The 17,693-nt window shown below is 39.3% G+C and overlaps 1 protein-coding gene and 1 long non-coding RNA gene across 14 annotated transcripts; one reads left to right on the plus strand and one right to left on the minus strand.

Moving 5' to 3' along the window:
• Positions 1 to 3,062: 3,062 nt before the first annotated feature.
• LOC105041213 (uncharacterized) lies at positions 3,063 to 15,158 on the plus strand. 11 transcript variants are annotated; one of them, XR_003799896.2, is made up of 8 exons: positions 3,063 to 3,247; positions 3,363 to 3,513; positions 9,389 to 11,256; positions 11,342 to 12,538; positions 12,662 to 12,779; positions 12,861 to 13,808; positions 14,804 to 14,903; positions 15,049 to 15,158. It is a non-coding gene; the product is annotated as an uncharacterized lncRNA (long non-coding RNA). The 11 variants fall into 11 exon arrangements; XR_012138310.1 differs by having other exon boundaries at positions 11,367 to 12,538; XR_012138308.1 differs by having other exon boundaries at positions 3,064 to 3,247; positions 9,389 to 11,551; positions 11,856 to 12,538.
• Positions 6,106 to 16,600, minus strand: LOC105041130 (ABC transporter G family member 39). Of its 3 annotated transcripts, XM_019853413.3 has the most exons (25): positions 16,349 to 16,596; positions 15,818 to 16,200; positions 15,624 to 15,744; positions 15,413 to 15,501; positions 15,232 to 15,316; positions 14,973 to 15,132; positions 14,794 to 14,870; positions 13,866 to 13,916; positions 13,337 to 13,427; positions 12,933 to 13,234; positions 12,552 to 12,833; positions 12,158 to 12,474; positions 11,901 to 12,061; positions 11,659 to 11,762; positions 11,418 to 11,580; positions 11,196 to 11,315; positions 10,981 to 11,120; positions 10,536 to 10,868; positions 8,081 to 8,371; positions 7,846 to 7,929; positions 7,618 to 7,751; positions 7,315 to 7,542; positions 7,027 to 7,198; positions 6,615 to 6,869; positions 6,106 to 6,537 (listed from the first exon to the last, which is right to left on the minus strand). In XM_019853413.3, exons 2-25 carry the CDS (start codon positions 16,138 to 16,140, stop codon positions 6,280 to 6,282), a joined length of 4,341 nt encoding a protein of 1,446 aa, XP_019708972.1. In that variant the 5' UTR covers positions 16,141 to 16,200; positions 16,349 to 16,596; the 3' UTR covers positions 6,106 to 6,279. The 3 variants fall into 3 exon arrangements, with proteins under 3 accessions (XP_019708972.1, XP_029118596.1, XP_073107148.1); XM_029262763.2 differs by having other exon boundaries at positions 10,981 to 11,315; positions 16,349 to 16,600; XM_073251047.1 differs by having other exon boundaries at positions 10,981 to 11,315; positions 15,818 to 16,600.
• Between the last annotated feature and the right edge of the window lie 1,093 nt (positions 16,601 to 17,693).

The raw sequence follows: 17,693 nt of genomic DNA on the forward strand, positions 1-17,693 counted from the left end.
CGGCAACTGAGTCGGTTGCTGTTGGAGATTTTTGACCGCGTTCGTCAGAACGGTCATTTGTCGTACGATCGTCGCGATTTGTGCCTCCGTAGTTACCACCGAATGCGGAGAGCTGTGTTCCACCATGGAAGGTGAAGGAGGGGCCTCTTCCCGACGGGAAGAGCGCCTCACCGACCCAGTAGCTCTCGATCGCTGAACCCTGATTTTCGTAATCTCGAGAGATTTTTTAAGCTCTGTGGAGGTCGCTGGCTTACCTCTGTCGAGCCTCCCTACCTGGCGCGTCAAATCTGTTGCGGTCAATCCCCCCGTCGTCTGATCGCCGGTGTTGCGCACCTGCAAGGAAAGTCCTCACAGACCGGTGATGCCTCCGACGGAGACCCTCCGACGGTCAAGTCAGAGAGGAGACTAGGCAACAGTGGAAAATCAGGGGCTCAGCGAGAGAGAGAGAAAGAGAGCTCAAGAGCTTAGAGGCACTTCTGAGAGCTTGAGAAAGCTTGCTCAGAACTTTTCAAGACTGTTGCTTTACCTCATTTTATAGTAGAATGCGGTATGATCCCATCATTAATGGTGCAGACAACTGGAGAGTTGTCAAATCGTCGGGGGTTGTCAAATCGCCGTGGGTTGTCAAGTCACTGGGATTAATCTATGTTCTTGGCAGGACAATGCCCCAGGGCGGCCATACCGCATATCCTTGACAGGACAACTGCCCATAGCGGTCGTACGGCGTTTGGGTGGGCTGGTCGACTATATGTCGGTGTTCGGCTGTTGGGACGTCGGATGATGATCCGGAAACACCGTCGGCTGGTTTGATGCCTTGCGGAAGTCGGACGTCAGCTACTACCTCCGACAGTGAGTCGGTAATTTGGGCTCGATCGCTTGGCCGGTCGGAAACAATATGAATCAGTTCGGCCGACATACCTTCGGTTAGACATTGTCGGCAGCCATTGTTAGTGGTCATCGTTGGAGTCGTCCGTCGATCCGATCGGTAGAGTTGGACATCGATTGGACAGGTCCGAAGATAAATCGGCGTATATGGATCGATCGATATATTCCAATAGTAATATTCTCTAATTGTTAGTTGTTTCTAAAGCTTTAAAAATCTTTCCTTTTTAGCCCCATATTGGATATACGAAGACAGATCTTCTTGTCTAAATGGAAATCCCGGCCACTGTATCTTAGTGAACATCTGCCATGACTCCTATAGCTACGCACAGGAGAAGCTAATGCGCATCGTGACACGACTCCATCTTCATCGAGAAAGACACTTGATGTTGATGCTGCAAAACACCGGCCTCCAGAAAGTGATAAAAGTGGTTCTTCTGGTTCAAGAAGGAAATTGTTACGTTTTGCCAACGAGGCCCGAGAAACTCATTCTTTATTCATCAAGGTAGAAGACCAGCAAACCCAGGTCAATCATTCTTGATATTCTCCGTGGAGAAAAAAAATAATCACGGATAAATAAAAATGACAATAGATAAAATTTGAATCAGATATTATACTATTCATCTTTAAATTTAAACTTAATATCGTATATTCAAATCCTATTCGATATCCGATAAGATAAGAAAAAAGATACCCATCTTCATATCTAATGGATTCGGAGATATCCACAGATAACTCATTTTTCTGTATTCAATCTATACCCACACCATGTCTATCCCATACTCAAAAAATATAAACAATTAAAATAATTTTATGTATATCATCAATCAATACAAAAATACCAATTCAACATAAAACATCCAGATTTATAGAAATCAAACATAAAAATAAAATTACAATTCAACATAGAACACATAAATAATCAAAATAATTTTATACATATTATCAATCAAAATAGAATTATCAAAACAGAATTATAAACATATATATTCGGGTATGGATTCGGATATTACTCATATTCGTAGGTTTAGATCGGATACAAGTAGAAAATAGTACTATCCATACTCTATCTATATTCGTGCTATAGTTTTAAGGTTTTATCCAAATTCGAAATCAAATCCGATCAAACCCTATTTTTCAGATTTGACTGGGTTTGGATAGAGTATATACCCATCGGGTCGGATCGATTTTACCATCCCTACGAGCAAATTGATAGAAACATCATAGTAATTGAAAATTTACGACAGGAGATTGTCACCGAGCTTATGGATATGATTGGCCTTGACACCAACAAATACTTCGTCTATCTTCAGTTTCATACTTCTTGGGCATCACATTGTCAGTCTGCCTAATGATTTTGTCTCTTGTAAATTATCCCCAAACATAGGTTATATGTTTACATTTTGGTTCTCTCTCTTAAGCTGCAAACTGCTTAGGCTATGCCGTATGTATGAGCTTTGCGCTGTAGCTATAAGACTCTCCTCTTGTTACCGAGCTGTAGCTATAAGACTGTATATTACACTTTACATTGTGATTCAATGAAGCTCCTCTTGTTACCCCAAAAAAAAAAAAAAAAAAAAAACCTTCATGCCATCAAAAGCAAGATAGAATGATTGTTCTTCTTTCGTGATACCTATCATTGTATTATATCTTGCACAGAACAGATTTTCATGTACTCCAATTTTTGTTTTAATCTGTCTGCATAAATCTTGAGGTAGTCATTGTGTGATTCCATGGTTGACGTCAAGGTGAATCATTCTTCGGCGTGAAAGGTCCATTCTATGATACGGTTGAGCGTTTTCCATCTGGAACATTGCTTTCAATCACAGCCATCCAATCCATGGACGTCAAAGGGAAAAAAAATGGACCCAACCGGCTCTAACCTTCTCACGTCCAAGACTTTCATCAAATGGGGCTTCAGTTAATCCCTAACAACTCTTTTATCACAAAAAAAAAAAGGAAAGGCCCTAACAACTCACCTCAACAACCTGATTTGAACTTAAATACGAACCTCGTCAAAGAGCCTGATCGAACGGCTGCCATGTCATCCCTGGCGCACATCGGATCTCCCTGTATCACCTACGGTCGCCCCACTCGCTAATAACTCCATTCCGGAAATCAAGAAATCAAGGAAAAAAAAAAAAATCCCGCCCGCGCTCCAGATCTCATCTAACGCTGTTGGTTCCGATAACATCGAATCGACCGACTCCACGGGAAAGCAACGGTCACATGACACATTCTGGCGTGCGGGGTTTATTCTGTTTTTTCTTCAGAGCTTAGGAGAAGGACTAAACCCTAACGATTTCCCTTTGCTTTCCTCTCTTCTCTATCTTCGAGTCGATTTCTTGGAGACTTGAACTCTTTGGTGAGCTTCGACTTTCTTCTTGATTGGCCGCCTTAATTGCTTTCCTCTCGTTTTCTTGTGATTGTTGTTTTTGATTTATTTGAAAGATATTTAAATCTCGTTCCTTGTTTTAAAGATTCCAGATTGCTATCTCCGGACCGATGTAATCGGTGATCTGAATTTTATTTACTCGAATTCTTGGAGGCGCCCGCTTTATTTCAATCTCCATTGCTGGTTCTTGGTGAGATCAAGATATTTTAATCCAGAGATGTCGACGGGATCTTCTGGTAGGTCATGCTCTCTTCCTTCATCCATCTTCTTTAGTTTCTTTTTTACTGGACTGTTTCATGTTATGCTACTCCATGCGCTGCAAAAGTTGTCCATGTTCACCCTCTTGATTGATGGGTCATCATTTCGTTATCTTGGAGGCATTTTTCGTGATAGATTTTGATTCATGTCCATTGTCGTACTTGATGGTCGAAACTGTCTTTCTGAATAAGTCCAAGAATTCATTGTGTTGAAGCGACTCAGCATTGAATTGGAATAATGAGTTGTGAAACAGGATGCAAGTTAGGGCCCTTTTATTGAATGTAAGAACGAGAGGATTGACGCCCACCCCCTCCTCTTCTCCCCCGGAAGAGAGGTGATTTAGGTTTTCTGGTTGCATCTTTTCTTCTCAGTCTGTCTGTTGCCATTAGCGATTCCATACACTTTTTTTTTTCAATAATTAGCTGTTCGGATTGTGCACGATCCAATTTTCTGCAAGGAGACCAAGCATGTTTAGATTTTTTTTTTTTTTTTTTGTCTTTTATATTCTGTATTGTTTCTCAGACACAATGCCATCTTCTTCCCAATGGCACCTGGAAAGATTTTGCTTTTATGGTGGAATGATGTCAAATTTTTATTTACATGAGTCCCTGCAATTTGGTTGCCAAGAAACTCTCTAAGCTTATTACTTTTTGACATGTCAGACGCCTGGAAACTCTAAGCTCCTCAGGAGTCATGGACACTCCAGGACGAGACAACATATTGCTTATTGCCAAAACGTTATGATTATCTTTCATGTTAGTGTTTTACACTACCGCCAAAAGTTGCCAAGTGTAACATCACTTGGACTATCAGATTTGCATGATTATGTTGTCTCATGATTATCGTGTGCTATTTTCCTGGTCCTCTTGAGGTTACATGTCTGTCTCTTTGGGAATTCAACACTTGAAAGTTGAAAAAATTTTCACTAATTTGCATTACAATTCTTCAAGAAGAGATGTTCGAAGTGGGAGTGGGAAGGTTGCAGATTATATGAGCAGTGCATTAACCAATGGAGTATGTGGCATCAACAAGGATTTCATGTGTGCCTATTGGGGCGATCTGATTGAGCCTATAGTTGTTGATGGTTATTGAAAGGCGAGATGGGTGACGAGTGGTAATTGTGATAGCAAAATATGGACTGTGATAGTTGGATGGATGGTGGTAGGCAATCAACTTATTGAGTTGAAATAGACGAGGAGGGTGCTAGGATGGGAGGTGGGATGAGGATGTGGCAGTGTTAAGGGCAGACAAAAAGTGGATGAAATTAGTGATAAGGGCTCTATTAGTGGTAGGATTGATTATGTTGATTCAAGTTAATCAATACATTTGTGAATATTGGCTGGAGAGAACATAGGTGGCCGAAGTTCTTCGTTTAGGAATTTAAGGGCCTTGGTCTGAAGACATTGTTGTGGAATGTCTTAGCTTTACAGTACGTCATAGGTGATGATGAAAGGAGTATTCAAGGAGAGAAATTATCATTATAATATTAACAAACAATTACATGGTTATGGCATCCTTTTGTTATGAAAATCTAATGGGACTTTTCAAAAGGTTTATCTAATTAGCAATACAATTGCTTATGTTACACATGAATGTGAAATCCTAAGGAGGTGGATTTTTTTTTTTTTTTTTTTTTTGGTGTATGTGTGAAATTTAGTGAATAGGTTCTTCGCGGAAAAGGTAATTGTCTAGTTATATGGAGTATATGAAATTGGGTGATTAAGATGAGGATATGTGGTGATTATTGGTTTCCTCAGCTGATCCCTAAGTGTAAAAGTGATAGGGACCATGTGGGGACTTGTGTATGCGTGTGTTTATTCCCATAGTGGCTATGTACCAGTAGATTTTGGGTGCTTATACAGGGTCAGCGAACCTAAATAATATTTTATGGATAATCTTTTTTGATGAGGTTTTGGATTGTTACAATTTGTATCAAAGTGGACCCAACTCACGTTCCATGTGGACTAGGAGATATCGTAGCACGGGTTTATTTAGATTGATCAGGAGCTGAATGTGACATTTGTGATTAGATTTATGGTACTTGAGATTGAATTTAAATGGATCTGGATCTTTAGCTTAGTGAAGATGCTGAAGCTTAAAGGGGGTTTCTCGTGTAGGTATATATTTAATCCCATATTGACTATACAGTAGGTAGATCCTGGATAGTCATACATAGCCAAAAATCTAAATAATACTTTCTGGCTAGTTTTTGGGTGAGGTCGTAGATTGTGATAGACTATATTAGTGAAAGCTTTTTTCTCGTACTTGTTGCCTCAAAGTTGTCCAAACACAAGGCAAAATGAAACATGACAACATGATTTATTCTAAAATAACATGCAATCTTAGCTCTTTGCTTGTTAGCTCTGATTCCTAGCTTGTAATCTTACTTCTTGTATTTTCACTTTGAATACATTGGTGGAGAGAGGCAACTTGCTCCTCCTTTGCCTTCAGAAAATGATTTATCCTTAATTAGTAAGTACAAAAAAAAAATGAAGGTGACACATATAAAAAGGACTTCATCCTTGGTGTCCGTCGTACTGGAGAAATTCAACCTTTGAGAATGCATAAGGTTACACCAAATGAGTGATTGTATTAGCAAGCAAGTATTCTATTGTTTTACATCATGATGGGTCTGGTGATAATTTCAGAAATCACAAATACCAAAACTTGCACATCTTCATTAACAGAGGAGCTGTGTTACCAGCATCTAACAAAAATATAAGCTCTGGTGTTCGCTAGAGATCTCATCTCTTTTGGAAATTCAACACCTTGACTCCAAGTGAAAAGACGATGGCAAAGAGCAAAGGAAATCCAATAACTGCGGCAGCAACTGCTCCCAAGAAGTCATGTTCGTATCCAAAATACCTCTTTAAGAAGTGACTCACAGGTTCACCTGTGTTCATGGGCTCATTTATGTCTCCAAACTGTGAGGCAAACAGGCCATAAAGGGTCCAAGAAATTGGGCATGCCCAGAAGTACCATCTCCACCATACAGGTATCCTCTGCAGTCAATAAATGAACTTTAGTGCTTGAATCCTTTGAATCCTTGAATGAAAAATATGTATTAAATTAAACTTACCGGACGAGGAATCACGAAGCCTGCAAAGAGATTCCATATTGCATAAAATGCGGTGGATACTACTGCAGCGATGTCTGAATTGGGAGTCATTGCCACTGCCATCATCCCATAGTATGTGAAGTAAAGAAATGTGAAGAACATGAAGAATAGGTACCACATGAACTTGGCAGCTGTCCAATCAAAATTTATCATGCTATACACAAGTAACCCATATAGCACTGTCTGAAACAAGGTGTATGGTATTTCAATTGCAACCTGAATGCAATAGAATAAGGTGAAGAATGATTCATGAAGGAAAAGAAAACAATACATAAATATGGTAATATTGGCCCCCAATTGTTACCAGTACGTAGTAGGTAGAAAAATCATTTGATTGTTTGAAACGTGACAGTCCTGAAACGTATATATTTACCTGTGCAAATGCATATGGTAAAGCAGAATACATCCCTGCAGCCTTCTCTCTATAGAATACTGTCCGTTCGACATCCACAACAGGCTGGACGGTTTGAGAATTCTGTATCCCAATAAACATGACGGCACAATATATTGATCCCATGGCATTGAACAGATCCTGCTGCGTGTGCCTGCAAATTTTACGATCACGTAGAGGCGCTTTGTCATTAATTACCAGATTAAAATCATAAACTTGACATGACGACAGGAGTTACAACAAATTGAAGCAAAGATCGAGAATTAATACGTTTTAGAGCCAAGCCTCCAGAATATTGTTCCAAACATTAGGGCTATAACTGTGGTAAAGAATAACCGTATGGCATTGTATGATGGATTGCGCCAATACGACTTGTACTGTTTCCAGAAGCAAGCGATGCACTGGATGAGGGATGGTTGTGCATATTGTGTGGGGAAGTAGAGATCTTTTGAACCAGGAGGAGGTGTACTGAGTTCTTGAATCAAAGCTTTGTTTCTCCTGCGGGAGTCACCACAAAAATTTTCTTGTTACAAGAGGTCAGAGATGAAGTGAAAGTGCCAGTGGTCAAAATACCTGAATAAATCTGAGTTCCTGTATATTTCCGCAAAATTAACTCCTAGAGTTTGTTCTTGTGCCATTGTAGTGACTTCCAACATCCATGTTGCCGGGTTATAACCATCTTTTATCTTAGCGACTCCACTTGTTCCCTTAAATATAAACAATTGCCGTCAGCACCTTTAACACAGGATCTTATTGGGGGAAGGAAAAATTCATGCACATTTTTACTATTTTTCTCATCACCTCAAAGTACTTGATTAGTTCACATGAGTTGTGCCCCAGTGGGCCAACATAGATCTCTTCACCGCCTCGTTTCATAAGAAAGAGCTGTAAAATTTGGACATCAAAACAATAGTAACAAGAAGCCAAAAGAACCCATCTGGTTGGTCTGGTACAGAAAGGTCATGGAATTGTGGTGCATTAACATATCCATCTCTAAGGAGGAATAGCAAAATTTGCTTGTCCGGTTATCTCTTACCTCATCAAACGCTTCAAAAATGTCAATGCTAGGTTGATGAATTGTGCACACGACTGTTCGTCCTGTATCTACTGTGTTCCTGACAGTTCTCATGACAATTGCTGCTGCTCGTGCATCTAGTCCAGATGTAGGCTCATCCATGAAAATTATGGAAGGATTTGCAACAAGCTCAACTGCAATTGTTAATCTTTTGCGCTGCTCGGTTGACAGCCCATTGACACCTGGCAAGCCAACCATTGCTTTCCTCAGTGATGTGAGCTCGACCAGTTCCATAACCTCCTCAATAAACATCTGCATTTATTGTTTTCACTGTCAATTATTGGCTAAACAGACTGTAAGTAAACCAATTCATTCTGGAATTCTCATGTGGAAGATACCAGAAAAGATTTTAAGAACTCGAGCATTTTTTCATTGTCATCAATATTGCAATACTATAGAGGTATAGTTGTTAATCTTCTTTACTCACTAGAATTAGACTTGAGTTTGCTTTACAGTTAAATTTCATTAAATATAATTGTAGTTTGTTGGGTTAAAAACAGATCTTCTGAGCTAGCTGTATGAACCGACCTTCATTATTATTTTTTTTTTTTTCTATCACACTAAAATTTTCATTCATCACCACGATCATCCACATAGTGTCTTACCATTTGCATACAATTTATAAGATACCAGAGATAATTTCTTTTTAAAATATATGGAATATTTGAGACATGCAACTCAACTAGAAAAGCATGAAGATGTATTGCATGGTTTCTGGCTGTAATCCAAATCATAGCAACATCCAGGAGAGGGAGTTGGACTGGTTCAATTGCAGAAGAGGGGATTTATTTTATTTTATTTTTTAAGATTTGTCATCCTAGAAATGTGTTTTTTATAATTTATCTATTAGATTTATTCTGTAAATGTATTATAGATCAAAAAAATGAAATATCTTACATAAATTGCATTGAACGTGGCTTTGCTAGAACCATAATTTTGTTAGTTACTGGTATAAGGGACCATAGGCATCAAGAGTTGATAGATCAGATAAAAAGCAAAGTCAAGATCAACACAGCATTAAACACATTCACATACTATATGATCGTACTATTAGCCCCAAATAGGAATTACAAAACACACCCCCTCTATATGTTTTGACTTTTGCAAGTAGTCACATGTATGCGAACATCAGTAAAATATTACCTTTAAGTCTAAAGATATTCTCACAAATAGTTTTTGGACAATCCAAGTTAATTGATTCATGCAATTCCACTTCTACAATCACTAGTATGCCTGCATAATAACCCTTGTCTCTACTTGTTTATGTAGATAGAAGAATGAAACAAGGCATGTAAAATGTTCGTAAGAAGAGGAAAGAAAGAAAGTTTTCTTTTCCTTCCTTAAATCTTATGTATGCAATTGTATTATTTTTTCAGGGCATATTGTTTTGTATACATTATATGATCAATTAGAATTTTTATCTAAGTATTGTTTATTTAATAGTCTCGTGTTTCGTGTCATCCTCTTTCAGCACTTTATGATATAAAGTGCAACAAGGTTTGGGAGCAAGATACTGCATGTGGCTGGTCAGCGACAAAATCCTCAAACAATAACAGAACAACTGGTTATACCAAAAGTTTGGAGCCTGCCTGCAACTTGATTACATAAAATAAAATAAGAAATTACTTGTGTTCTCTACATCATAAAATATGAGAATTTACACCTCATGTGCTATTAAGACATAAATAACATAGATGCCAATGATGAGTGTTTTGTATAGATCATATAGAAACTGTTAACATGTGTGACTTAGACACAAATAACAGAAGTATAATAAATGGAAAGAATGGAATTGTGAAATATAAGGTTAGGTCAACAATTGTAACCTAAAAGTGATACCAATGAGCTTATGGAGAAGATAATCCAATGTTGAAGTTATTCGAGATTACATGTGCTGATAAACATGCCCATGTACATACTTCTTTCTGTACATATCGAATTTATAATAAAATATGTTCAACTGATGGTGTAACCAACCCCCTGGATCTGAATTATCAACTTCATAAACTTAGTCTCAGATGTGATATATAATAAAAGTTGTTAAACTGATGGTAACCAACATACTGATTCTGTATATTCTACTTTTTATGAGCTTGTAGCATCATGATATTCTGGGAGATAATTGCAGATTAGCAACTCATGATTATGTGTTCTGGTCTACCTTTTGCCTGTTCATTTGCATAATAATATCATGATGCTACAGTATAAACTATATATCATCCGAGTAGATCATGTAGAAAATATTCTTTCTAATTGTCGTATGACATTCTGGCACTGACTTTTTTCTTTCTGAAAAAGAAAGACCCTGACGCATCTGTTTAAATGTCGAGGAAATGATGAATGATGCATATTGCACATACTACATGATGCTACCATTTGAACTGTAGGTTGTGAAGTTGTTATTTGCAGTGCCTACCTTTCTTGCGCTCGAATCAACTTCAGGGGGTAGTCTTAGCCATGCAGAGTAGACAAGAGACTCGTAGACTGTCACATGGGGTGAGTGGATGTCATTCTGCTCACAGTATCCTGATATCCGGGCAAAAGTTTCCTGCTTCTTTGGATAACCAGATATTGTGATGCTTCCCTCAATATATCCACCAGTTTTTCTCCCAGCCAACACGTCCATTAATGTTGTCTTACCCGCTCCACTGACACCCATCAGTGCTGTGAGAACTCCTGGCCTGAATACTCCACTTACACTCTTGAGCAGTAACAACCGATCTTCTGTCACACCCTGAGCTTTCATTTCCTGCAAGTGTAAATTAACGATTAGTTCGCAGTTCTTTGATCATAATAATGTGAATGACATAACCTGACCTTTACTATGTAAAATTGCATAATATGTTTGAACTCTAGCATACCTGTGGCATGTCCACGGAGTATTTGACATCATCAAATGTGAGCGACTGTGGAACAAATGGAAGTACCATACCCCTCCTCCTGTTCGGATTGGCTTCAGTGCTGATCTCCATCCCTGTGGTCCTACTTCCACTGCCTCTTGCTGAAGTCATGTGAATCTGTAGGTAAGTATAAATGTTCTTGTAAATCAGATTGTGTACTTTTTTATTAAACTGACCTTCAGATGGATGGCTGGAGTTCCTTTCTCTGGTTGCCAGCTCGACATTTTCTCCTATTCGGTTAGCTTGCTTCTCTTTCAACACCTCTTCAGATATAACTGTTTGGCCTTTTCCAATTGCTGCATCAATGTAATTTGACAATTAGATCATTGATTTATCCTGCCGAGAAGTGTGACCAGTATTGATGAGAAGCATTTAGTATCGGAGATGAGGTAGCTCACGGTCAAGGTAAGAAAGCGCAACAGTGAAGAGGAAATTGAAAACCAGAATATATCCAAGTAATGCGCCGACACCAATCCAATACCAATTTGCTTCGGTAAAAAGGCCTCGAGACTCCAAAATTTGGACTCCCAAGGTATCTTTGCTAGAAGTTCCATTAACACCCTGTTTTGAGGAGTCAATGCTAACTCAGATCAATTCTAGTGAATCAAATTTTTGCATATTCAGTAGGGAATTTCTTACATGTCTCCATTTCTTCCCAAGGAATTCATTCACGGATATTGCATTCTGTGCATACATCAAAGCTGAACACCAGTAACCCCAGATCCACCATTTCTTGATATTCTCTGAATAAAGCAAAGAAGATTTAGTCATGCATTTGTCATTAGTCTTACCAATAAAATTTGAAGTTGAGATAATGGCTTTTAATTTGTTGCAAGAATCTTGGCCTTTTACAGAAGCACATTATCTTAAAGACATCATACTTCGTGATATGACAAAGCCTCCAAGGACTATAAGCACCAGCTGTGCGAAGGAACCGAATGTGTTTGCAACAACCATTTCTCTACCACATGCAGCCAGGAGTCGAAAGAGTCCAGACGCCATTTGGCTAACCAATGCATATATGAAAAACTGTCTAAACATCCTGTGCAAAGAAGATTGTCTGGTTAATCAAGACTGAAAGATATATATTACGATCTGGATTTACTGATGGTGATCAGATTTTTCTATCCAATATCACCTTTGGACATCTGGATCAAAACCAATAACGTAATAACTCATGCCGACATAGATAGCACATTCCAAGAATGAGATTGGAATCTTCAGTATCCATGCAGGTAGTGCATATGCCCAGGCAGGATAAAACAGGAGATCTCTTTGCTTGTAAAAGACGGGAAGCTTTGCAATGCTCATTGCAAGTTCAGCAAACCCGTTGAACAGATGAGTGATAATACCGATGAAAAGCGCACCCATATAAATCAATCCATCCTCTGTTGTATCATGGCGCATCTTAGTACGGAAGAAGACCGTCATTGCAATAGTTGCAATCAAACAGAGCTGAAATTATTAAAGGCCAAAGAATGTAAGATGCAGAACCATATGAATTTAGGAATTGTGCAAGGTATGTCACTGACCTGGAAAAGTTTGAATACATAGACAAATGAGTTTCTCTTCATCAGCAAAAACTCTCTTGACAGGCAAGCTTTCAGCAATTCTCTCTTGCTAACTCCATATCTTGATGTAGTTAAAGCAGCTGGATGGTTCCTGCTCTTGTCGAAGGGGGTGGACAGTTCAATTTCCAACCTACGGCCTACATGGAATGATAGAAATGCATCTGCAAATTCCTTAACAGGAATGAAACGGTATGGTTCATCTCTTCTTGCCCAATACTGTTGCTGGTCTTTTCTTGATGTCACCTGTTAATGCAGACAGATTTATTGCAGGAATTTCAATGCAATTCTTGGAACATAGACCAAACGGACAAACTATCATATCGAACTACTTTAGCTACTTACTTCCTGCAAGAAGTCGGCAACACCTTTCCTCTCAGGACATCTGAAACCCATGGATTCAAAAAATTCAAGCACATGCTCACGTGGACCCTGATACACAATCTGCCCTTCAGAGAGGAGAATAATGTCATCAAAAAGGTCGTAAGTCTCTGGAGCTGGCTGAAGCAGAGCTATCAGTGCTGTTCCCCCAAGGATGTGAATGGACTGCCTGAGGGAATTGACAATCTGGAAAGTTGTGGAGCTGTCCAGGCCAGTAGAGATCTCATCCATGAACAGTGCCCTTGCTGGACCAACAAGCATTTCACCTATTGACAAGAAGATAATTGTTCAAGTTTGGCAGTCTTACAACAAGAGGAGTGTTTTGAGTGCTAGTGAATCCCAAAGGTTCTCATTAACAATAATTCCACCTGTCGTGACTCGCTTCTTTTGCCCTCCGGAGATTCCCCTTAACATTGCATCTCCTACCACAGTATCGGCACAGATATCCAGTCCTAAAATCTGCAGTTTTAGAGGAAGCAGGGAGAAGAAGATAGAGAGAGTTATAACTATTGCGCATTGGGGGTAAGAGATCTCTCAACAGATTTGTCGTCCTAATATGTAGAGTGCTTTCCTCCAACCTTGCCACTTGGAACTTATCCTCAATTGGACTTTAATATGTTCCTATGTAAGTAATCATTTTATCAATTACCAGCCTGTGGGATACCTTTTTGCAGTATCTCTGCTCTACTAGGCATGTCTATGAAATGGTCAGTGGTTTTGGTTTATGAAATATTCTGACCATAGCACCCAGTTGACTTGCTTGATTGGATGCACTCATAATAGTTGGGTTTACAGGAATGATTGGTGGAGCATGGCATAAGGAGTACTGTTTTGAAATATGTAAGTTATCTACTTTTGAGAGCACTTTTTGCGCATATATTTGATCTCAGGGCATACCTTCAGAATGTAGTCCGTGACCACACTTTCCTGGCCTTCTACTGAAATAGCCTGTTATAGTAGAGAAAGAAAGAAAGATAAAGATAATAATAATAATAATAATAATAATTTCAACATCTAAATAAATCAAGTTTCTAAAATATATGTGTTAGACATGTTCTAAGAATAAAAAGAGGGAAAAAGTGATACAACATAATAATGTGAAAGAGGGCGAGCCTAGAGGACAGTCAAATGAATCACTAGCTTGTAATCATGCATATATTTATTTTAACCAAATCTGAATGCCTTTAGGGTGCATCTTTTTGCCCAAAATGACATAATCAAGCATTGGTTGTGATGGAGATTAATATTGGAGGTTGTTTTTTCAGAAGGCAAATTTCGAGAATTCCAATAGGTAACCATGCATCTTTTTATCTTCTATGAGTAGGCAAAAAGGTGGGCATATAAAAAGTAGTAGTTATGTTCAAGAAGAGTAGTTGATTATTTCGATTTTTTTTTTTTTTTGGCATTTATGTTCCTCAAGACAACTAGAATTATTGATCCCTATGACTTGCATGTGTATATGAAGAAAGTGCTTTAATTGGTCTGTAGTATAAATGTGGTCTGTGTTGTATCACAGAGTTAGGATTCTTGAGTCATGGACAAAAGTAATATGCTTGTGATAAGGCAGATTGGGGTTCATGCAATATGAAATATAGGAAATTTAATTACTATCAACAGTTGAATTTTTACTCAAATAGAGTGTTTTTTTTTTTTTTTTTTCTTTTTTTTTTTGAGAAATTGGAGGAAAGAAGATACTCAAATAGAGTGTTATATTGCTATTCCAATGATCTCCTTCTTCCCTTCTTTTTCTTCTTTGGTTGCTCCTGTTAATGGTCTATTTTGTCTGAGATGGCATAAATTTTTATGCTACTGATTGGATATTTACCTTCATATAGACATCTATATCAGGATCTGGCTTAATGTTTGCTGCCTTCTCCCTTCTTGATAGCTCTGTCAACATATCTGGAGTTCATTGCAAGAAGGCCGATACAAAAGGTATTAGATTCTAACATTGGAAATATCCCTTAAATGACCTCCGAACCAACATTTCTATCTCGAGCATACCATAACGTGCTCCAACACCTTGGCATCTCGCAGAGAAAGCCAAGGTCTCTCTCACCGTCAGTTCACCTATGTGCAGATCATGTTGACTGATGTAAGCAGATGTTCTCTGGGGGACGAACTCATCCATCCCATGGCCATTGTAAGTCACTCTACCCGAAACCTAATGTTTCATACATGAATATTTAAGTGATCCCGAAACATCATGAGCATGTAAACCCTTAGTGAGAGAGGCCACCAATGGTGAATTTGCTAAATTTACCTTGAGGCGGGTATCGAGCTTTCCTGCTAAAGCTAGGAGCAGAGTAGTTTTCCCAGAACCCGGAGGTCCTAAAAGCAAAGTCATTCTGAAATGCAGAATCTTAGTGCAAGCAAGACAAACCGCTGCCAAGTATTTTTATGTCCTATCTATTATGAGATTTAGCATCTATTCCTTTTCTTACCTGCTTGGCCTAATGACCCCACTGATGTCATTAAGTATTGTGATTGGTCTCTTTCTGCTTGGAAGTATATAAAGGGAGTTCAGTAGCCCCTGTGGAGAGACAGAAAGATATCGGATCAGCCATTGTTAGTTTTTTGCGACCTTGAATCGATGAATCCATCTTATATTTATATGAGCTTGGATGATTGTCTATAGGCAGTAGAGTAGGTTACCTCTATCTTGTTGGCAAAGAAGTTGACGACCGTAGGAACACCGCTATTTCCCACATAAGCTTCCGAATTAACCTCTAAGTTCTCGAAGCGGACCTCAATCGTTGGATTTTCAATTCCAACACTGAAAAGGTGAAAAAGTCAGCAAGAAACTCGTACCGTTTCACGAAAGCATCTACCCAGGTAAATAAACTCACCGGTCCAAACGGTTCTTGAGTTTCCACAGGAGCTTTTCGTTGTCCTCCTCTGCCACTTTCACCAGCCGCTCCATCAGATTCTTCCTCTCCTGAAATCCAAGATTATCTATGTCGATCTCCATACGCTCGCCCGTGGCCCCGGTCAGTATTCCTTTCCTCAGTCTGTTGTAAGTGGGCAGCTTCTCCAGCGCCGCCCATTTCAGAGATTCTTCATCATCCTCATCCCTCGAGGACCGAGAGAAGACATCTCTGGTGCTGCCGCTCCGCCATGCCGAGCTAGTCCGGTGGAAGCTTGCAACCATGCTGCTTCCTGAGATCTCCATCTTATCTTTGATTGCTCAGACTCCCTTGATTTGTTTTTTTTTTCTTCTTCTTCTTCTTTCCTTTTAAAAAAAAAAAAAAAAGGAGGAAAAGAAATAGAATAGCAAAGCTCTGTGGCTGAGAAACTTTTTGGAACTTCAAGAATTCAGAACAAGGTTAATAGCTTATTAGACTTTCTGTTTTGAGAGCAAAAAAGGGGCCGGGAATCACCAGCTTCCTCCCTAAGAGAATTGAGATCCCAGGATATGGAGGGAGCCGTGAGGGAAGAATATGGGGTCGGTCTCTTCTACCTCTCGTCTCGGGGGGAAGAAGTGTAGGGGTAGTAGATATGAAGGGATAGTTGCCTTGAAATAGAACCGAAAGCGTCAGTGTGAATGACGCAGACTTTTGAAATGGCGTTCCCCGGGGAGCTCAACAAGTTCCCAATCTGTCCTGCGTGAGGGAGGGGCCGCCTACACGCACAACCGTTTGCACGTCAACTTTTCTAGAAGGGAGAACGCCCATTTTCAACGGGAGAATCCCATAATAATATAATTAATATATAAAATATGACTACAGGCCCATCACACCGGTTCATCGGGGTCCGGTCCTGCGTCCGGACCCGCTCCATGTTGGTTCAGGATTCGAACAAGACCGGTCTGCCCCCGCGCGTCCGCGTCAGTTATGGCTGCTGGGCACCGCTTTTCTGCTGGTCAAAGACGTCTAGGTTCACCGTTCACGTAAGCCGGTGGACCGAGGACGGACTTTGGTACGTGGAACCAAATGGATCGCCACTCCATCTAAAAAGGCTAAGGACGGATGATTCCTAGCCATTAAAGCAAAGGTAGATAACGTTAAATTGTGACAAGCAGCTTGCTATGCAAGAAGAAGTTCATGTCCATATCATGGAACTAGCAAGGAAAAATAAACAAAAAAAAAATAATAATAAAGAGAAAAATGACATGAGCAATTTACATGGTTCAGCAACTTGCATATGTCCATGGGGAGAGCGCCCAATTTCCAATATAATGAGCAACCACCCCTCTGTTCGTAGGGGGAGTGTTCTCAGATCTATAATCCAAGCCTCCTTCTAGCTTGCACTCAGCCAGCACACCTAAACCCTAGAGAGCAAGGCTTTATATAATACGAGAATAAAATTTTACATACTATGAATGCATCCAAGCTGTTGATTTAAATCGTGAATATGACTGTTTGTATATGTCACTGATTTGATCCGCATCCATGACCACTCAATATCTTTGCTTCGATGCCTCTTTTTTGAGTATTAGACAAACACTAGCTTGAGTCCATGTAGGGACCGGTAGCCTTCTGATGCTGCAATAAAGGAATCCCAATCTACCATTTATTCTACTTTATGTATCCAAAGTGGAGGCTTAGCTTGTAAGAAGCCCTCTATTCCGTATGTGGACATATATAGTAATAATATTTATATTAGTGTGTTAATGTACTAGTTATTAGTAAAGTTCATTGCTAATATGCAACAGATACTGATGATGCCGGCATTAATATGCTTAGCTATAATTAAAATTTATTATTTAATATCTATTTATTATAA

Source organism: Elaeis guineensis, chromosome 2 (assembly GCF_000442705.2).
Source record: "Elaeis guineensis isolate ETL-2024a chromosome 2, EG11, whole genome shotgun sequence".
Lineage (NCBI taxonomy): Eukaryota > Viridiplantae > Streptophyta > Magnoliopsida > Arecales > Arecaceae > Elaeis > Elaeis guineensis.